The 21,331-nt window shown below is 38.5% G+C and overlaps 2 protein-coding genes and 4 non-coding genes across 9 annotated transcripts; 5 read left to right on the forward strand and 1 right to left on the reverse strand.

Moving 5' to 3' along the window:
* The first annotated feature begins 1,695 nt into the window (after window positions 1-1,695).
* On the forward strand, window positions 1,696-8,020 carry EIF4A2 (eukaryotic translation initiation factor 4A2). 3 transcript variants are annotated; one of them, XR_010023626.1, is made up of 12 exons: window positions 1,736-1,795; window positions 2,627-2,675; window positions 2,766-2,898; window positions 3,185-3,324; window positions 4,105-4,273; window positions 4,368-4,477; window positions 4,706-4,849; window positions 5,180-5,317; window positions 5,551-5,640; window positions 5,866-5,945; window positions 6,392-6,502; window positions 7,227-7,317. XR_010023626.1 is itself a non-coding variant. In XM_063097324.1 (11 exons), exons 1-11 carry the CDS (start codon window positions 1,767-1,769, stop codon window positions 7,369-7,371), a joined length of 1,224 nt encoding a protein of 407 aa, XP_062953394.1. In that variant the 5' UTR covers window positions 1,696-1,766; the 3' UTR covers window positions 7,372-8,020. The 3 variants fall into 3 exon arrangements, 2 of the variants coding, with proteins under 2 accessions (XP_062953394.1, XP_062953387.1); XM_063097324.1 differs by lacking the exon at window positions 6,392-6,502 and having other exon boundaries at window positions 1,696-1,795; window positions 2,630-2,675; window positions 7,227-8,020; XM_063097317.1 differs by lacking the exon at window positions 6,392-6,502 and having other exon boundaries at window positions 1,737-1,795; window positions 7,227-8,020.
* On the forward strand, window positions 3,011-3,083 carry LOC134366021 (small nucleolar RNA SNORD2). Its single transcript, XR_010022234.1, has one exon. It is a non-coding gene; the product is annotated as a small nucleolar RNA SNORD2 (small nucleolar RNA).
* On the forward strand, window positions 4,896-5,073 carry LOC134365993 (small nucleolar RNA SNORA81). Its single transcript, XR_010022225.1, has one exon. It is a non-coding gene; the product is annotated as a small nucleolar RNA SNORA81 (small nucleolar RNA).
* Window positions 5,355-5,486, forward strand: LOC134365664 (small nucleolar RNA SNORA63). Its single transcript, XR_010022142.1, has one exon. It is a non-coding gene; the product is annotated as a small nucleolar RNA SNORA63 (small nucleolar RNA).
* On the forward strand, window positions 5,671-5,808 carry LOC134365745 (small nucleolar RNA SNORA4). Its single transcript, XR_010022165.1, has one exon. It is a non-coding gene; the product is annotated as a small nucleolar RNA SNORA4 (small nucleolar RNA).
* On the reverse strand, window positions 8,015-20,683 carry RFC4 (replication factor C subunit 4). 2 transcript variants are annotated; one of them, XM_063097338.1, is made up of 11 exons: window positions 20,635-20,683; window positions 19,187-19,329; window positions 17,550-17,628; window positions 14,584-14,663; window positions 12,435-12,554; window positions 10,629-10,772; window positions 10,325-10,445; window positions 9,652-9,777; window positions 8,430-8,510; window positions 8,240-8,353; window positions 8,015-8,161 (listed from the first exon to the last, which is right to left on the reverse strand). In XM_063097338.1, exons 2-11 carry the CDS (start codon window positions 19,315-19,317, stop codon window positions 8,066-8,068), a joined length of 1,092 nt encoding a protein of 363 aa, XP_062953408.1. In that variant the 5' UTR covers window positions 19,318-19,329; window positions 20,635-20,683; the 3' UTR covers window positions 8,015-8,065. The 2 variants fall into 2 exon arrangements, with proteins under 2 accessions (XP_062953408.1, XP_062953417.1); XM_063097347.1 differs by lacking the exon at window positions 8,430-8,510.
* Window positions 20,684-21,331: the final 648 nt, after the last annotated feature.

Here is a 21,331-nt window from a genome sequence, read left to right on the forward strand (position 1 = left end):
AAATGGTTGGTCACTTTTCTGATTTAGTGTTTTTTTCCGTTTCTTAGATCCCAGGATAGTTTTAGTAGATTTTGGAGGAGACATGAAGGATCGCTGACCACCATCACTCTCTGAAAATGCCTGGCATTACCTCAAATCTGGATTTGAACATTACAGAGGTGTGGATGAGGAGTAGCATCACTAGACTGACGGTGACGTCTAGTTTGGCATCTTGGTATTCTTAATTTTTCCACCGTTCCTTGCACGATAATAATTTTCAAATATAAATAATTTTTTGTATATAAAAAAGTGATATTTAGAACCAAATATCTTTTGTAATATAGAAAATTAAGAATGAGTTTTTCCAGTAATCAGACTTTAGGTCGGTCTTCTGTGAATTAATGAGAAAATGTTTTCCTGAGTATTCTTGATCATATCTTGCACATGGGTGTGACTGTATTTTAAAATTAAATGACTAAATACATTTGTTTTTTGTTTTTATCAAGAGGCCTGGGTTGGGGCTAGTTTAAAACCTGTGGAGCTTAAACAATCATGCACTTTATTTAAGCAGCAAGGCTTGTATTGCTCTGAATTAAATAAATCAGTCTTTAAAAAACAAACAAACCAACATATGCCGGAATCAAAATCTATCTGGTCCCAAAGCAGTATAGAGCTTTATCTACCAGAAGCATCCATTGAAAAAAATTTCTCAAGCCGGCCTGTGGCTCACTTGGGAGAGTGTGGTGCTGATAACACCAAGGCCACGGGTTCGGATCCTATATAGGGATGGCTGGTTAGCTCAATGGCTGAGCGTGGTGCTGACAACAGCATGCCGGGGGTTAAGATCCCCTTACCGGTCATCTTTAAAAAAAGAAAGAAAGAAATTTCTGCGTTACAGGGAAAATTAATGCTCCTTAGCTTTTATCCATTTGTAAAAGCTTACAAGGATTTTATCAGGCATTCCTCACACCTGTTAGGTTAAAATCATTAGGGTTGTTTTAAAAAGAGAGCGAGAGAAGACCAGAGGCAACATGAGAAGAATTAGAGTTTACTACTCCAGAGACATTTGCAAATGACACTACAAATTTTCCCTCGTCCTGCAAAATGTACCGGGAAACCGGATTTTCTGAGACGTCTGGGTGGCCGGCATTTTCCCTAGCAGTAGTTTCACACTTTCGAGATCTGAATGGATGTTAAACGATCGCGCTAAATGCCATGCGGCTTCTTTATCGTCGAATTAAATAGCGGTGGGAACAGGCGGAATAACCTGATTTACTCTCCAGGGCAGGCATGGACGTCCCAGCCCTCCAGTACCCAAGCGCCAGCCGCGAGCCGCGAGCCCAGCCCGCCAGGGCCTGCAGAGAGCCCTGGCCGGCCGGCAAGCAGCTCGCCTCAGGCTTCCGCCTCCCCGCGGGGCCCGACTCCCCCGGCCCGCCTCTGCGTCAGGGACGCGGAAACCCCGTAGGAACAGGGCGGGAGCGGAGCGCGGTGTTTCGTCCCCGCTGCAGCATATTCTTCCGCAGCAAAGCAAAGAGTCCCAGCCCTCCCTCGGGTCTTGGAATTTCCAACGAGCCTATAATATCGAAGAATTACCAAATCTGGATTTTCTCATCGATTTGCTTAGGATTTTACCTGAGATAACGACTTCAGGATCACAATTTTGTGGCTGACCGGAGAGCGACGAGAAAATTCCTCCGCAAGAAACGGGTTCCGGCCGCGAGACTATAAAAAACGGGTGGTGGGGTTCTGCTGTCTTTTCAGTCGGGAGCTGAGTGGCTTTTCGGATCATGTCTGGTGGCTCTGCGGATTACAACAGGTATGGCGCTCTCTCGGTGTTAGTGTCCAGTAGTGAAGGTCATGTGGCGCCAGGGGAGATTGTAGTGGATGACTTGGAGGCAGGGAAACTCCGGATTCATGAGCGTTTCTTTGGGGTACAGCACTCGTGTCGTTCGGGAAGCTTCCATGATGGGTAGGGTCCCGGATTGTGGGGAGACAGGACAAGGTGCGAAAATGGAATGATTAAAAGGTGTTCTTCCTACTAAAGACATTTTGAAATCTGAGCCATTTCCCCTTCCGTGTGCGGAACGCGGCAAACATTTAGTTAAAAGCGGTGGCGCAGTCTGCAGTCGGTACGGTGTAACTGGGTCCCGAAGCTTTACTTGTGGCCAGCGGCGCGAGTTGGGGTCCTAGGCTCTAGCTAAGGGGGGGAGAGGGGCAGCAGCATCCAGTCGCCACCGCTAGAAAGCAACGGGAATGGCTCGGCAACGGGGGTGCCGGCGAACGGTTGGCATAGCCTTCGGCAGGTCTGCCCGCCGCGTCAATCACCCCGGCTTGCGCAGTGTTAGGGGCGGAGCTCGGCTCGTGGAACTCTCGCGAGACTCCACTGCCGAAACGTGAGGGCCCCGGCCTGAGGGGCAGGGGCTGGTGTTCCTGCGGCCGGCTTTCGGAGCGTACACAGCCTTCCATCTTTAGGGAAGTGTCCCAGGACGTTCTGTGCCCTGCACCGCCGGCTTCGTTTGCTCTTTCAGGAAGTGTACACGTATAGGGGAGGGTAATGTGATGAGACGGGTCATAAAGGGTTATCCCTTGGAGGTGCTGTTGAGGTGGCGTGGAAAGGGAGGTTGTCTAACTGCGGTATTTTTGTCAGCAGAGAACATGGCGGGCCAGAGGGAATGGACCCCGATGGTGTCATCGAGGTAAGAAATGGGTGTGGATTTTGAAGCTCTGGAAAGGTGAGTTTGTTCATCTCATTTATTCCTTTTTAAATTTATTTTTTAAACTTACAGAGCAACTGGAATGAGATTGTTGATAACTTTGATGATATGAATTTAAAGGAGTCTCTTCTTCGGGGCATTTATGCTTATGGTTTTGAGAAGCCTTCCGCTATTCAGCAGAGAGCTATTATTCCTTGTATTAAAGGTAAAAGAAATCTCGTTTGCATTTTGAAAAAATAGATTCACTGTTCTACATAGACTTAGACTATAAAAGGGAAAGTAACCTCTGGGGGACTAGCACCTATTTGTATTCCTTAAAGTGAAATGATGGCAATCAATCATCTTTCGGGACTGACCTGAAATGAAGAGAATACTCATTGCTGATCACTTGATTATTTGGGCATAATTCGTGTTCCAAATGGAATACATGGTGTGAAGTAGAAGTGACGATTTGATGTGGGATCGGTAAATATGTATCCTACTTTTTTTAGGGTATGATGTGATTGCTCAAGCTCAGTCAGGTACTGGCAAGACAGCCACATTTGCTATTTCCATCCTGCAACAGTTGGAGATTGAGTTCAAGGAGACCCAGGCACTAGTATTGGCCCCCACCAGAGAACTGGCTCAACAGGTATTGATAGTGTAGTTCAAAAAAAACTGCTTGCGTGTTGCATAGGTTTCAGGTTTCACAACTGTGAAGAATTTAAAACTTAGTATAAATTGGTCGTATTTGAGCCCTCCTTTAATTGTCCATGCATGCAGGGAGTTTTTGTTGTAATGTAACTAGGGACTGGGTGTGCAGGTATGGTGTGTAGGGTTGTATACCAATATTGAGAATTCAGAGCTTTCTGTTTAGGGTGGACTAGATGCATACTCATTTTCTTAAGTTGGAATGCAGTTGTGCAACATGAAAACTGCAGTGACATGTTGACCATTTGACTGTCTCAGTAGTTCGTGATGCATCTGTTGCATGCCATGTTTCAAAGCTCACTGCTATATTGGCTTTGAAGAAAATCTTCCTAATAAAGCTGTAGGCTTTATTAAGGTTAAGAATATCTAAGGCCCAGTACCCTGTGGGAGAAAACTTATCATTTGCCCAACCTGTAATTACAGAACTTGTTTCACTGTTTACACCTGTCTATGCAGTGAAGGATAATGTAGGAAATGTTAATAGTTCTTTAATTGCCGAATTGATATCTGGGGCAACAGGATCCCAAGTTTGAGGCATGAGAAAGACATTTAGAGAATATTACCTTGAAGCAGTTAGGTCAGTCTGCATTTTAAGCTTGGAAGTTTTGTGCTGTGCATGTGTAAAAGCTGTTGGCAGACCTGATATTTGCCATATGCTTTGGAAGTTAGTTATAGAGCCTGTAATTCTGCAGGACAATAACTTTAGATTTTCGGATTTTAGATCCAAAAGGTAATTTTGGCACTTGGAGATTATATGGGAGCCACTTGTCATGCCTGCATTGGTGGAACAAATGTTCGAAATGAAATGCAAAAACTGCAGGCAGAAGCACCACATATTGTTGTTGGTACACCAGGGAGAGTGTTTGATATGTTAAACAGAAGATATCTTTGTAAGTATTGTCTTTAAGTGTAATTTGTACTTGCTATTATAGAAATAATATCTCTGAAAATGTAGAGATGATAGTATGACTTTGTTTTTAACAGCTCCAAAATGGATCAAAATGTTTGTTTTGGATGAAGCAGATGAAATGTTGAGCCGAGGATTTAAAGATCAAATCTATGAGATTTTCCAAAAATTAAATACCAGTATTCAGGTAAGCTTAATTTAATCCTCTCTTATAGCTGGAGGTTTGGTTTAATGCAGGTACTGTTACAGTATAACTGAAGTGTTAATATTGTCGTTCCCCTTGCTTAAAGCATTTGCTACATAACTATCTATGTCTAGCTCCATTCCATAGTAAGACGCTTGGTCTCAAACACTTTTCCTTGAGTATTGCTGTGAAAGCTGTGCTACGACAGCATAATTGTTTTCTTTTTTCAAGGTTGTGTTGCTTTCTGCCACAATGCCAACTGATGTCCTGGAAGTGACCAAAAAATTCATGAGAGATCCAATTCGAATTCTAGTGAAGAAAGAAGAATTGACCCTTGAAGGAATTAAACAATTTTATATTAATGTTGAAAGAGAGGTAATTTACAGAATTGTTATATAAAAAATGTAGCCAGGCATGTGTTACCTTCTTGTATAAGCACTGTGCTAAAATTGCAGAAACTAGGACCATGTCTTGGTTTTTGTAATAATGCTAGCAGAGTACACACAAGAAGAAAAGTAACTGCACTAGGTTGTAAAGACTGGGGTGGACCTCTTTCTTAATGTCCAGTGTCCTTTGTCTTAAGATTTGGTGCAATATGTAGATCTAACAGAATGAATCTAGACCCAACAATGAATTTAGATCTAACAATTTCTAACAACTGAAAATTGAAAACTGACTAAGCACTTTCTCTTTGAAATACCATAGGAATGGAAGTTGGATACACTTTGTGACTTGTATGAGACACTGACCATTACGCAGGCTGTTATTTTTCTCAATACAAGGCGCAAAGTGGACTGGCTCACTGAGAAAATGCATGCCAGGGACTTCACAGTTTCTGCTCTGGTAAGAGGTGTTCTAATTAAAATATCTAATTCTTTTAAAGCAGGATTTAGACTACAATATAGCTGCTAAGTGCTGTGTTGTCGTTCCCCCTGCTCAAAATAAGGTTGTTTCTTAACTATACCTGTCTGCTGTACTCTTGTAGCAGCCAGGGACGCTTGGTCTCATACATGCTGATAAAGTTAAATGTTGACCTGACTGGTGATTCTTGAATTAAGTTTTGTTAATTTTTGCAGCACGGTGACATGGACCAGAAGGAGAGAGATGTTATTATGAGAGAATTTCGATCAGGGTCAAGCCGTGTTCTGATCACTACTGACTTGTTGGTAAGTAAGTCTCTTACTGATCTCCTTAATCTACCAAAAGTTAATTCTTGCAGGGGAAGGTTTTTGGTAACCTTTACCAACTTTTGGCTATTTGGGAGAATAAAGACCACACTCCACAGTGAGCTTATACCACTTTATATAGTTCACTACTATTTTGTGGCCTACATTACAGAGAGGTGTTCAGTTTTTTAATTAGAATTTTGAACATATGCTGTTATATTTCAGGCTCGTGGAATTGATGTGCAACAAGTGTCTTTGGTTATAAACTATGATCTTCCTACCAATCGTGAAAACTATATTCACAGGTGAGAAGACTGCATCTTGACTGAATGTTGGTGAAATACATTCATGTATTGCTTTTCTACTGTGATTTGTATGAAAGGTAATGTCAAATTAGTAAAAAGACTCAGTAATAGAGACATAGTAACTTAGTAAGATGTAATTAAAATCATACTTGGGAAGACTGATCAGAACAAAGTGGGAAAACTTGTAAATGTTACAGAGATTGTGGACAGATCAGTTTGCTTTTTTTTAGATCTTTTGGTCTTAGCTTATGTTTGAGCTCTATTTTTAGCGATGCTCGTGTTGTCCATGTGCTTTTTCTTGGTGATTCTTTTATAGTTGGGATTTTCTTGGTGTCGCCTGGTAGCAATTTGAGTGATCCCTGGTTTAGTTTTAGTGGCTTTATCCCTAAATAAATTGAATTGTACTTTGTTATATGATGTAAAAAAAGACTTTTTAAAAAATACAGGAGTCGATAGCAGCAGTTGATGACGAGATGGCGCTCAGAAACGGCGTTGACGTAATTTAGGACGTGGAATCATAAGCGAAACAGCACACTGTTTGAATAAAGAGCGAGTCGGTATTTATATTTGTTTTTCTTTTGTCATGATTATTTGATATTTTAAGTTGCTCCAGCCAAGGCATATTGAATATTAGCATTTGTTAGGGAGTTTTTCTGTTAGGTGGTTTTGTATTGTCTGGTTTCTAATCAGGAAGGTAGAGAGCTGTCTTGGAGGTGAACACGTTTGAGTAATTTGAGTTATAACGTGTGAAACTGAGCAAAAAAAAAGCAGTGATAAGTTTGGGTTACCATACCAAATATGTTTTCCCACTGGAAAAAAGTTGTAAGTTTTAGAAAATAGTTAACCTTGAAGCATTTGTGTTTACAGTTTACAGTTCCAGAAGTGCGTCGAAATGGATTACATAACTTCTTTTGTTTTATCCCTGGTGTTTACATCTGTCCCAGGCTGTCATCTGCTCTTTGCTGGCCCACTTTGGTATGGGCTTTAATTTCACTACCCCAAACATGATACTGTCATCTGCTTTATAATAATGCTCAAGACGCCTGATAAAATCTCATTTTGCAGCCAGACAAGCCTTGAATCCTTTTGGCACTAACTGCAAAGGAAGATTTTTTTCTCTAGATATTGTGATTAGCAGCTTAGTGCTCCATTTAGAAGCGCGAAGTATAACCTTGATAAGTAAACAGCAGCTGATGGTTAACAAGTGGATCGTCATATTCATTAGTTCATTCAGTACATGAGAAGTATCATTCTGATTGCTGATTTCTTTTTCTTACACAGAATTGGCAGAGGGGGTCGATTTGGGAGGAAAGGTGTGGCTATAAACTTTGTTACTGAAGAAGACAAGAGGATTCTTCGTGACATTGAGACTTTCTACAATACTACAGTGGAGGAAATGCCCATGAATGTGGCTGACCTTATTTAATTCCTGGGATGAGATAGTTTTGAATGCAGTGCTCGCTGTTGCTGAATAGGCGATCACAACGTGCATTGTGCTTCTTTCTTTGGGAATATTTGAATCTTGTCTCAATGCTCATAACGGATCAGAAATACAGATTTTGATAGCAAAGCGACATTAGTCGTAAGCTCTTGTGAGGAAAGTCATTGGCTTTATCCTCTTTAGAGTTAGACTGTTGGGGTGGGTATAAAGATGGGGTCTGTAAAATCTTTCTTTCTTAGAAATTTATTTCCTAGTTCTGTAGAAATGGTTGTATTAGATGTTCTCTATCATTTAATAATATACTTGTGGACTAAAAGATATAAGTGCTGTATAAAATCAGCCAATTATGTTAAACTAGCATATCTGCCTTTATTGTGTTTGTCATTAGCCTGAATAGAAAGGCCTTTAAAATTGATTTTTTTTTCCTTTTTTTTTTTGAAAGCATTTGAATGCCTTGTTTGGTATTGTATTTATTCAATAAAGTATTTAATTAGTGCTAAGTGTGAACTGGACCCTGTTGCTAAGCCCCAGCAAGCAATCATATCCTAGGTAGGGTTAAACCCCCAGTAAATTGCCATATTGCACATGTCTTAATGAAGTTTGAATGTTAAATAAATTGTATATTCACTTTAAAGGTGCTTCGGTTTTTATTATAAACCCATATTTACAAAGATAACATTTAACAATTCTGAGTTAACTGCTGCATCACAGTTGCACAAAGACTGATCAATTGCAGGTATTCATCCGCACCATCTGCTAGGCATTTATCAACTTCCTATAAGAAAATAAAAAGTGAATACAATTTCCCTCAGGTATAGCTGAATATTTTTACATCTGCAAAGTAGCTACTTACAGCAAGTTTTTCTGTAATGATGGACTTCTGTTTATCAGAAAGGTCATTTTCTACCACTGCATCATGAAGTTGACTTACAAGCTGAGTTGCTGCATGACCCTCATCTATTAGGTCCTGTAATAAAAAAAATTTGATATTTGGTATAACTTAATTTTCCTTTCCCCAAAGTTAGTAAATTGAATTTACTTACCTTTACCACAGCTTCTAGTTTGTCGAAAGAGCCACTCTGACATGCAGCAAATATGTCATTAATTGTCTTAGCTGATACTACCTGAAATGTAAAGTCTTAAAGATGATAGTTGGAAACAATTTGAACATTTCCCTCTGCCAGTTATTCCACCAACTCTCTTCTGTTCCAGGCTTGGGTAGCTTACTGTGTCCGAAAGAAAACTAAAGGCCTGTAGCACAGGACGTTATCCTGATATCCTTGCATAGTTAGGAAGGCAAAGTGAGAACTGGAAAAGGACCAAAGTGGACTCCATGCAGTGTTTTCAGTCCAGTCACCACACAGCAAACAGGGTAGTGTGCTAAGTCCTCTACTGGCTCTTTTGTGAAATACATTTCTTTCCAAGTTTGGGCCCATACATGAACAGCTCCTCCTGGTCACTGGGTATTAAAAGTTCTCACTTGTGAAACCTACTCACCCTTCCTTTTACCCTGAGATACCCCAGGGGCCATAGCCAATCAGAGCAGTGGCAAAAATCAGCCAAATCAATTGAAAATGATTTCTGGTCTTCAAGGGATATCTGAACCCTTGACCCTGGTATCAGCGCCACCTTTGACCAAGTGAGCTAACTGGCCAGCCCTGAAAATTTTTATTTTTTTAAGAATGTACTTACTACTAATTGTTCTCCATGTAAAGATGCCACTAGCAGAGACTGGTTTAAAAAGTCTACAATAAGCAGAAAGTTAAGAGGACTGATGCTATTAGTCTTGCCACTGTATGAAACAAGTATCTGAAAAGTGCTACTTTGAGAACAGAGTTTTGAAGGTAGTGATTCTGAGGTGAGTTCTGACTTAAGTATCCAAAGGCAGGTGTGATATTTTCTTTAAAAATGATTTGTGTAACTTGGATATACCTTTTGTTTATTTTATATATGGCCCTTTGGCAGAATGGGTTTTCTGCGTAAGAATAGGATATCTACTGGAAATGACTTAACTGCTTCAAAAACACCATTTACTTCCTAGAAATGTAAGAATCGAAAGTAGTGTTTTTTCTTGATGTCTTTTACATGCCTGACATGTCAGTGCTCAAGTCAGTGTTACCTCCTCCCTGATGCATTCTGATACTTCCTTACCACACTTTTAGTACAGTACTTGGCAATATAATAAGCAGTCAGTATATACTGGATGAAGATTTTCTAAAAGCCACGAAAAAAGGACAAAAGAATTTCAGACTATTCAGTGCTTACCCCAGCAATGTCTGTGATCACTTGCTCTGTGACCTCTTTTCCACCTGTTAATCGAGTAGCACTTTGAAGAAATGTAATGGCTTTTCTTAGGTCTCCTTCTGACACTTTAACAAGATAAGCTATTCCCTGAAGAGAAAGAGTTGTTTTTAAACTATGATAGCTAAGGCTTTTTGACTTTAATGAAGAGTGAAAAACACTATTTTAGCTTTCAGTTAATTTGTAAACATAACATTTATTTGTTTTGAGGGTAATATCATTCCTACAGAATTCATGGAGACAGCATCAGTCCAATGGTAGGACAGAGAAGAGGTTTCTTGCCTCCGAAATTTGCAGAGACAGATGTATATTCTATCACCTGAAATGGAGTATTAGCCAGGAGACTAAAATCTTGTCATTATGCAGAGATTTGTTGTAGAATTTGCATTATTTGTATGAAATACACCTCAGTTTTGGGTCATTAAAATATTAACAAATATTAACCCAAAAAGCAAAAGAAAAGCTAAACTAAACCTTGTAATTCCTAGACATTTCAACTAGCTTTGCTCATTTAGCTCAAGTATGACTGAAGATCTGGCATTATGATTGAAGCAACACACATTTAAGTATTTCAGGGCCTCTTCATATGCGTTCATCAAAGGAATTAGTAATTATAATAATAATAAGTAGTAATTACCTCATTGCTAATTTTGACATTTTCCTTCTCAGCAATGTCTAGTAACCGCTGCTGTTGAATTTTATCTGACAGAGGCTTGAAACGGAATTTTGAACATCTAGAGGTCAGGGGTTCAATTATTCTGTAAAAGATTGGAAAACAAGCTGGTGTCTAAAGAAAGAATTTCCCCAGAAAAATGCATTTTTATCAAGAAAAAAACCAAGATTTGATGAAGGAGAAATTAATGTAGCCTTGAAAAATTTAAATGTTTTCTTACCCTAATTGGGGTTATCAAAATAATTTATCTTCAGGGCAATATACATACCGACTGACATAGTTACAGATGAGACAGAATCTGGTGGTTTTAGACTCTTTCTCCATGGTTCGTCTTAAAGCTGCCTGAGCAGCTGAGGTCATAGAATCTGCTTCGTCCAGAATCACAATCTTAAAAGGAGGACATGGCTTGCCACTGATTTAGAGAAACACATAAGAGTTGAACATTATTAATATGTACATTGTTTTTAACAGCTTTGTTGGGATATAATACACATATCATACAATTCACCCATTCAAAGTGTATAATATATTCACAGAGTTGTGCAATCATCACCACAATCTAATTTTAGAACATTTTCATCATCACTATTCTCCCCCAACTCTCCCAGCTCTACATAATCACTAGTCTCCTTTTTGCCTCTATAGAATTTCCTGTTCTGGACATTGCATATAAAAGGATTCATATAATATGTGGTCTTCTGTGGCTGGCTTCTTAATGTTTTCGAGGTTCATCCATGTTGTAGCATGGGTCATTGCTTCATTCCTTTTCACTACTGAATAATATAGCAAGTGGATGTAACACATTTTATTCATCCATTAATCAGCTGGACATTTGGGTTATTTCTGTGTTTGGGCTATAAGGAAAACTTCTGCTATGGACAATTGTTTACATGTTTTTGAGCAGGTGTATGTTTTCATTTCTTGTGAGTATATACCTGGGTCATATGGTAACTCTGCTTATCTTTTAGAGGAAATGCCAAACTGTTTTCTAAGATGTTCCACCTTTTTACATTCCAACCAGCAATGTATATGAGTTTTACATTTCTCCACGTCCTTGCCAATACTTATTTTCTGTGTTTTTGATTATAGTCATCCTAGTAGGTATACAGTGTTCATCTCATTGTGGTTTTGATTTTCATTTCCCTAACAGCTAATGATGTTGATGAGTATCTTTTCATGTGCTTACTGACCATCTGTGTATCTTCTTTGGAGAAATATCTATTCAGATCCTTTGCCCATTTTTTAAGAGGGTTACTTGTTTTTATTATTGAGTTTTAAGAGTTCTTTATATATTCCAGATATAAGTCTGTTTTCAGATATATGGCTTGTAAATATTTTCTCCCATTTTGTGGGTTTTTACTTTCTGTACGTTGATTTTTGGTAATCTGCCATTGAAGTTTTTTCTCCCACCAAAAGTGACATTAAACAATTGGATGAAAATTTTATCAAGAAAACAGACTTCAAATATTAAAGGTGGAAGGGATCTCAGAGGTTTTTTGGTCCACAACCCAGTCTTCATTTAACATAAGAGGAAACTGGGTGCTACAAGAGGTTGTGATTACGTTATCAGTTCGAGGTGAATATAAAAATTAGCCATTCACTTTTTACAAATTTTGAAGTGTGCCCTGATGTATGCCCAGATACTAAAAATTTAATCTTGAAACTATGCCACCTAAAGAGTATAAGTAGTTGACTAAATCCCTGTATACTTCAGTCAGGGCAGCCCTATTTTAATTATTAATAATATTTCCTTCCACTCTAAAAATGTCCCAGTCTGAACAAGAACTTATATGGTCACCCTAACTATGAAATATACAATGAAGCTTAAAATATGTGACAGAAAGGAAAGGTAACATTTTTTTTTCTTAATTATGAGTGTGTATACCATTAAACTATCCTATTTGATTAATAAATACTCCTTAGACAAAATATCAATGAGAACACTCTGACAACTAAACAACTTAAAACTAGTTATAGTGGAAAAGTCATGAAAAGAGTTGAAAATTTGGCAGAAACACATTATTTAAAATAAATATACGACATGCTATGGAGAAGAGAACGCAAGTTTACTTACTCAGTACGACTTCCTGACACAGTGAGCTGAGCAAAATTTTTCACTTTCTCTCGAACTACTTGTATTCCACGTTCATCAGATGCATTTAACTCAAGAACTCTTAATCGAAAAAGTTCAGGCCTATGTCAAAATGAAATATAAAACAACATAAAACTTACAAGTAAATTCACATTTTATCATTTGCACACTTTGCAGTAGTTTAAAATCCACCTAGTAAATAATATGAATAGAAGGCACACAATCACTTCTGTTATTCTCTTTTTGCAAAGCCATTCAGTTAACATTTTGGTTTTTTGCCAGGTATTAAAAAAAACCCATATATATTACATAATATATAAAACTTAAAATCAATTTTCTATTTAGTGTTGTATAATAAACATCTTGCCATGTTATCAAAACCACTGTAAATGCCATTTTAATGGCTATATGGCATTCCATCTTACGAATGTACCATCATTTACTTAAATTTACCAGATGTTCTTCTATTGTTAGACATAACAATAGTTTGAAATACATAGTTTGAAATATGTAACATTTTAAATAATGTTACAATATGACACAGTGGGATTATTTCCACAGGGTAGCTTGCTATAAGGAAAATAACTGGGCTGGGCCAGTCAGCTAAATTGGTTAGAGTGCAGTCTTAACAACATCAAGGTCATAGGTTCAGATCCCACACAGGCCAGCTGCCACAAAAAAAAAAAAAAAAAAAAGGAAAATTACTGGATTAAAACATGTAAAACATGAACAGTTTTTAAAGTGAGTTTTTTTAAAAAAAAGTATGCTCACTGTAGTGAATTCAAAAGAAAATTTTAAAAATTAGCACATCCTGTCAAACCACTGTTTTAAAACTTCCCTGTTTTTTCTACATATTTATAGTTTAAATTTTTTAAAAAAGTTGATTTAGTTTTGTCTTTATTTTTCTTAATTAGCATGGTATCTTAAAATTTTTCTATGGGCATAAACATTTAGGAAACTCTGTGCATGTATTTTCTATTTTAAAACCACATATACTATTACATGTAAAACTTATAATTTAGAATTAAATTTTTTTAGTTCAAGAACAAGCATTATTTTATAAAGGATATAGAAAATGTTACATAATCTGGACTGACCTACTCCAGAAAAATAATAAACTACTTACCAGTTTCATTATTATTACATTGCTAAGGCTGATTCAGTTTAGCTCTGACTGAGTTGTAGGATAATCAAAAAAAGCCCTTTTATTATTTTATTAAGACACAAAGTTTGCTATCAAATAAATAAAATATTAGGCTCACAGCACCTTCACTCTTTATGTCTTCCTTTACATTTTGACATAACTAATTATCCTTACACATTTGGTAGTTTCAGAGGCATCTAATTATTTTCATATGTAGAATTTCAGATGTATCCTTTGGCTATATAAATTCGGATAAATTCAAGACAGCCTTTGCTATGTTGGTACATGTTTCATGGATATCAGACCTGGGCCCTTTTATCTCTAGGTTAATGGGCTCCTCTATTAACTCAAGACAGTCAATCTAGGAAGAGGAAACTAAGAAAGTGGCTCACAGGGAGATTTTCTGGTGTACCTGGAATCATACTGCATCAGCTACCACTCAATCTGCTTACACTCCGGAGATGTGAGGGCAAGGAGCTAGCCTGGCCACTCCAGAGGCAGGGGGAACTCAAGAAGAGATGGTACTGACAGTAGCATCAGATACAGAAGATTCTATCATAAAGCCACAACAGATCCATTCTATCATATAACTACAGCAGATTCCATCATATAGCTACACAGATGTGAGCACAATCATTTAGTTGGTGATGAAACTATCAGCATGACTGAAGATAGGTTGGGTCTGCTGGCCTCCGAAATCATAACAAAAAAGTTGAAGTGATGAAAAAAAGCAGAGCCTCCCTGTGTTGTGGAACACTCAAACATTTGAACGAGGTTCGGAATGAAGGTTACAAAAGATGTACTCAAGCTAATTTATTGGGGGAGAGAAACAAAATGGGCTCATGGGATTAATAAATAAATTAAAAAATAAAAACAAACCCAACCCCACAAAGAAAACAAATGCAAATTTTAAGGGGGAAAAAAAATCACAAATTTTTTATGTCAAATCTAAAAGAACAACAACAAAAAAGATTGATTTCAACTTACCCAAAGAGCTCTCTAGCTGCTGCCAAAATGGTGGATGTTTTTCCAGTTCCAGGTGGTCCATAAAACAAGAGATTAGGGAGCTAAAGAAAGTAAATTTTTTATAAATTGTATTCTGGCACAAATAAATGAAGGGAATCCCAGGCTCTGTCAGTTCCCTATTCCCCTCTTTTGCTCAAAATTGGGTGAGATTTTATATAAAAATGTCAGCTGCTTCAAAGGGGAAATAGACCAAAGGAGTAATGGGATTTGGCCAGTACTGAGGAAAAAGGACTGAAAAAGACATATTAAAAAAGATATTACACATCATGATTATGCACCCTGTAGGGATGCCTGCATGTATCAGGGAGAATTCATTAGAAGAAAGGATAAGATTAAATAACTAGCTGTCTTCTTTTAGACCTTGGAGCGAGCTAGGTTGGCTCCTATCAAGCAGGCAACTGATCTGTGGTGAAGATTAATGTACTAAATTCTAGAGCTGTACTATGAAACTGTACATTCTTCAGTATGTCCTTTCATGTAGGGAAATTGCTGAACACAGGAAACTAGTCAATAGTTTATTTGTTTCCACTCTCACCTAATCACTCCCCCTTCCTGTTCATTCATTCTTCACCTAAATCATATACCACTCTGCTTGCTATCTACTCTTCACTGGCTTCACATTCCACTCAGAACAAAAACAAAAAAACCTGAAGCTGCTTACCATGGCCTGTAATGATTTCCATGAATTGCCTAGCATCTCCTTCACCTTCCATGCTCCAGCTTACAATGGCCTCCAACAGCTAAGTGCTTTCTGGCCTGCACATATGTTGTTCCCACAATCTGGAGTCTGACCCCCTTCTTTCTGTCTGGCCAACTCTTAAGTGCATTACAAGTCAAAAGCCTTCTCTGACCATCCAATCTAAACTGGGTCTTCTCTCTTTTTCTGTCTTTAGTCTTTGTTGCACTTGCTGCAATTTGCATTTATTATCACTTATTTAACTGTTGGGTTTAATTGTAAAATGTCCGTCTACGTCACTAGCTGGTAGGTTTAAAAAGGCCAGGAACCTTATTTGTTCTATTCATATCTATATCCTCAGCATCAACTGCAGTACTTAATATCTGCCAAATAAATGAACAGACCAATATATATACAAATATGTTAATTAGAGACCATTACTGTTACACTGGTAACATATAGTTTAAGATACAAATTTTGAGATTCATTACTTAAAAACAAAAAACAAAGAAACTCCTAGGCTTCTTAGTTTTTAAGATTATAACTATTATTTTGATCTGTGTATCAACACTTGTAATGGTTCATCCAGGTAACTATACACAATAATTTAAATTTTTTAAAACAGGATAAAATTATTATACCTTGTAGTATATAATTGTCTCATATATGTTGTGCACTCAAGAACTGTATGTGGAATACCAGTTCTTAAAATTGATTTCTGAAAAAATTTTCTTATAATTCTACTTTAAAATCATTTAAAGTAAATGAAGGAATGAATTATTGTCCTTTACTCTAGAATTTTAAAAATTACTACCTCTTTTTATAAAATTTAGTCTGAAAAGAAGCACAAAATATTAAACAGGAGGTGAAAGAAGAAAGTTCTTAATTCAGCCTCGTAAGTTAGATGGCATAAAGTCAAGAACAGGATCATAATCCCACCGTATTTCCCTAAAGAGCTGAAAGTACTAGTAATTAAATTGGATTTGTCCTCCAATCTGTGTAAATAGTACTATGCAATAAAAATTGTATACTGTTAAAAAGTTAAAACATAAAAGGTATTTCGATCAAATCAAAACAAACACTAGTAAAGAAAAAGGTATTAAATAGTTTTATATGGGCCGGCCCATGGCTCACTCGGGAGAGTGTGGTGCTAATAACACCAAGGCCCCGGGTTCAGATCCCATATAGGGATGGCTGGTTAGCTCACTGGGTGAGCATGGTGCTGACAACACCAAGTCAAGAGTTAAGATCCCCTTACTGGTCATCTTTTAAATAAAAAAGTTTTATGAATATAATTTATTTCAGTATGTGTACTTTAGTAGTGTAATTCCTAAAAGAGAACAATGACAGCAAAAATCAAAACAACCTCTAATTAAAAGCAGCCAGGTTGAAGGGAAGGAAGCAAATCTTGGGAATAAAGCAAAAACCACATACCACTTTCATCTTCGATTTTCTCCCTCCCTTCACTAAGCTCTTAAAGCACTTTGGGCACTTCATCATATATAAGTACAATTTTAAATTGCTAATTCCTCATATGTGTTTATTTTGTCTCTGAATAATCTAAAATGCAAGTTACTCAAGGATATTTTACCCCACAATCATGGCAGGAGACAAAGTACTATAAGCAGAATTAAATGCTCATTATTTTGTTTTGTTTTGTATTATAGTTCAAACTAAATCCTAAGGTTAGGTGAGCAATTATACTTTCAAAGAATTTCTGACTCTTCTTTATAGCACACATCATTATTTATAATTATCTTATTTATTTGTTTGGTTTACCTGTTTATACTGTCTTTCCCCACTGAAATAAAAGCTCATGAAAAAAAGGCACGTAAGGGCCGGCCCGTGGCTCACTTGGGAGAGTGCGGTGCTGATAACACCAAGGCCACAGGTTCTGATCCTATATAGGGATGGCCGGTTGGCTCACTGGCTGAGCACGGTGCTGACAACACCAAGCCAATGGTTGAGATCCCCTTACTGGTCATCTTTTAAAAAAAAAAAAAAAAAAAAAAAGCACCTAATTTGTCTTGTTCAATGGTCTTTACTTGAATACTATATAACAATGTCACATAAGACTGAATAGGAGATGCTCAATAAATATTTGAACTAGTCATCATTGTACAAATAGTAAGGACCTACTGTATATACAGCATGGTATTTAATGGGGGTGAAAGGTTATAAAGGAAAGAAGAGGGTGAATGAATTTAAGTCTTAAATATCTCAGTGACACTGAACACCATCTGCTACTTACATCGGCTCCTTCTAAAGATTTTTTCAGTACTGCAACCACTTCTTCCTGGAAAGCAACTTCATCCACACATTTTGGGCGACTGTGGGGTGGGGTCAGGGGGGAGAGGTTATTTAGTATATTATTTTAGCAGAACTAAGGGTTCTGCTAAAATACCAATGACAATTCTTATATATTGGTAATAAAATAAGAAACTGTTTCATAATTGGAAGTAGGTGGAAACCCTATTTGTATTTACCATAAGCATATATATATTAAAGGAGTGAAATGGTTTTCCACTTCCCATCTGCACTGCTTGTATCTGTTATGCTTATAACAATTAAGCAAAAGGATTTTATTTTATATACCACAAATGCCAACTGGTTAAAAATTAAAGTGAACACTTGCCTAGAAAGTAATATTAAGGGCTGGCCGGTTAGCTCAGTAGGTTAGAGTATGATGCTGATAACACCAAGGTCCAGGATTCAATCCCTGTACCTGCCAGCCACATACACAAAAAAAGAAAGTAATATTATATTTTGACAAGATAAGATCATGTACCTAAGCTGAAAAGGGAAAACTATTTAATAACCTGAGGACAGGTAACTATTTTGGTTAATATAGTTACATATATATACTTAATATGTTGTTAATTGGTTAATTCCAATTTTTTCCATCACCTAACTGCACAAAAATATGGAGACTTATTTACTTCATTGAGGGGTAACAAAACAACAAATTTAACCACTTTGAAGTATAGTAATATATAATTTTCATCTTACATCATTAATTAGTGATTTTAAGAGAAGCAAGGACAATGTTATACTCCAAACCCTAAGATTAGGCTTTGTGCTTAGTTAACTAACCAAAAGTTCTTCTTTGATGCATACTTTACTAATTAATGAAGTTAATGCTAGGCAGGTATTATACGAGGTAATGTTTTCTAGGGAAACCAGGCTATGTTGTAAAGCAGGATCTCATATTCAAATACCTGCAGGAATTAGGCAGATAAGAGTGAAGAAGACAGAGTGTAAGGCAACAGAAGATAGTAGGGACTATGGCAAATTTAGAAACACATCACCTTTACAAAATGAGAAGCAGTACACAAGTATATTCAATTTTCATGCGAGAACTTACACCTAGTATTGCCTGATCTCCTGGGAGGCTGAAAATCTAGATGTTCCCCTGTATGATTTTTAATGTAAAAAATCTAGATTTTCATAAGCATTGTTGGTGCCAAGCAAAACATGAGAGTCTTATTTGGCCTATAAGTAATCTACAAACCCTTGATAATACCTGAGGCTATATCCAGTGGTTGCAATTACTTGTCATGATATCACTTCATTGACTATTTAAGTGCAACTTTAAGTGTTGTGTTTTTGCCAAAAACGTACAAACACTCAACAGTTTCCATCTATTAGTAATGAAAAGAATAAATTTTTTGGATTTCAGTAGAACTCCTGACCAAAAATTTATAGCCAGGAAGTGAAATTAGATCATTGTAGGTACCTTTCAGTTCCTAGGTTCCATGAATTACATAACTGGGTAATTTCCAAGGACAACATCTAAACAAAGCAAACCATTCCCCCCTCAGTAAAAAAAGTGATCAGATCCGGTTAGAGAGGTAGTTTATTAATTATTTCAACAAAAAGCGTTCTTACTATTTTTCCACCCACGGAACAGGTTTGGCTTTCTTGTTCTCCCCACTGCTTCCTGCAGTAGCAGGTACTCCTCGATCTTTTGTCAATGGTGGTTTAGTCGTGGTAGATGTGCCTTTTAGAAATGCCTGCATGGTTACTTCAACCTGACCAGGTGCAAGACAGAAAAGGAAAAGCTTTTTTTAAATCATTATGAGGAAGTACAGCCTGAAAGCAAACTTATCCTGTGGAAAAGCATTCAATAATTACTTAATAAAAGATATCTCCCCATGACCTAGGACACTTTGAATACATTGTACTGAGGGTTACAGGGATATAAAAGAGGCCAAAGTCCTTAAGGATCTTAGGATCTATTTATAGTGGAGTTATATGACAAAGATAAACTGTGTGTCATAAAAAAATTTTCAGAGTTCCAAATGCTCTGATAAGTATGTCACTAAATGGCCAAACGGCACATAGGCCTGTACAGTCTCTCCCATTTCAGTCATAGACCTAGCTCTATCTCCTACCCTAAAATGGACTCAGCAATTAGGAGTGCCAGGACCACAAATGAGAGCCTTCACTCCTTTTCTTGGGTCTAGAGCTCCGCTCAAAGCGTGTTTTATTGGCAGAGCCAATGCCTGCCTTCAAATCAAAACAATGCAGAAAAGCATGAAGAATTAAAAAAATTCATACAAAATCCTACCCAGAAGATATCTACTACTAACATTCAGGTAAACATTCTTCCAGGTTGTTTTCAAGGATTAAAAAAAGCACCCTTGGCTTGGCTGAAAATCCCCAGCATTAGTGGCAATTCTATTTTTTTCACTGCCATATGCCCCAGTGCCTAGAACAGTGCCTAGATGCTCCATAATATCTGGCGAATGAACTGCCATCTATTTGACTCAAGTTTCCCCTTCTGCAAAAGGGGATAAGGCCTATTCCATAAAGCAGCTGAGTTAAACGAAAGAATGTGTGCAAACACGTAGTTCTGTGCTTGGCATTTGGGCATATATTCAATAAAATAAAATATACTGTTAATATTTGTAAGCAGCCAAGGTTTTTAACGTTACTGGATTACTCCGTCCCTGCCACGGACTGCTAAACAGTAATAAAGCCCTAAGCATGGCTCTGAAGAGATGATGTCCGGAACCACCACTTCACCAAGGGGTGCAGGCCGGGTCTGAGAGTGTGGCTAGGGCGGAGCTGGGATGAAGGTAGAAGACCTTCCAGGGGCATCAAGTGCAGGAGTAGGGAAGGCGAAGGCAAGCTGGCAATTTCTCCAGCCGGTCACCTGTTAACCCGGCTTCCCGTGCGGGTACCCCGCAAGCCCGGGCTTTTCAGCCGCCCGTCACCGGAGCGAGCACGCCGCCGGCTCGTTCCTGGGGTTTCTGGGATAAGGAAAGGATAAGGCGGTCGCGAAGTCTTAGCTCTGTTCCCCAGTGTGAGAGTCACGGGCCCAGGAGACTTACAGAGGCCGCGATCCCCGAAGTCGCCCCAGTTCCCGCCACGGATCGGCAGGCGAAGAGCAGGCCGGGAATACGCGGGCACGTAATGCGTCACTTCCGGTCGGGCGCGCGGCCGGTGGAGCGCGCGGTCTCCTGGCGCGCGGGTTTTTTTAAACGTGTGGGGCGACGACCGGCGTTTGGGGATGAGTAGACTGGAACAGGCATGACCAAGGAGGTGTAAGTAAAGTTTCACCCTGTCCGCGTGTATTGCTCCCATCCGAGACTGCAGGGCAAGGGCGCTTGAGCGCAACCGTCCCCGAAGGAGCAGGGGCCGCGAGCAGGGCGCTCGGGCCACTTACCACGCGCGCTCAGCGACACGGGCTGGGGAGCGGCGCGCGTGCCTCAAGATCTCGCTGTCCACCGAAGGTTACAAAAAGTCCACTGTCTTTCTAGGTTCGGGCCTGCAAAACCCTACCGCACTCTGAACTTCATTTGTAGTCATAGGGCGTCTTACGGGCATTTCTGCGGCGACACAATTCGGCATGCAACCTGCTTCACCCCGAAGGACGGGGATTGGGGAGGGTGGAGTCCACCTTTCGCCAGAAGAGGGCATCCTGTAGATCCCTGTCCTCCCCGTTTTGTTTCGTCGCGGAGCAAACCATGTGTGCTTAAAGGGCAGAGACATTTTTCATTGTCCTCTTGAGGGTACATGGCTTATACC

This window comes from Cynocephalus volans, chromosome 1 (genome assembly GCF_027409185.1).
Source record: "Cynocephalus volans isolate mCynVol1 chromosome 1, mCynVol1.pri, whole genome shotgun sequence".
Classification (NCBI taxonomy): Eukaryota; Metazoa; Chordata; class Mammalia; order Dermoptera; family Cynocephalidae; genus Cynocephalus; species Cynocephalus volans.

Bases quoted from the DNA above. Each gene is read 5' to 3' on its own strand.
- EIF4A2 (XM_063097317.1), top strand. From the start codon at position 1,767: ATGTCTGGTGGCTCTGCGGATTACAACAG. The intron at 5,641-5,865 runs GTAAGTAAGTCT...GTTATATTTCAG, and splicing joins TGATCACTACTGACTTGTTG to GCTCGTGGAATTGATGTGCA. The intron at 5,946-7,226 runs GTGAGAAGACTG...TTTCTTACACAG, and splicing joins CGTGAAAACTATATTCACAG to AATTGGCAGAGGGGGTCGAT.
- RFC4 (XM_063097338.1), bottom strand. From the start codon at position 19,317: ATGCAGGCATTTCTAAAAGGCACATCTACCACGACTAAACCACCATTG. The intron at 8,511-9,651 runs GTAAGCACTGAA...TTTACATTTCAG, and splicing joins TGATCACAGACATTGCTGGG to GTAGTATCAGCTAAGACAAT. The intron at 8,354-8,429 runs GTAAGTAAATTC...TTTTTATTACAG, and splicing joins AACTAGAAGCTGTGGTAAAG to GACCTAATAGATGAGGGTCA.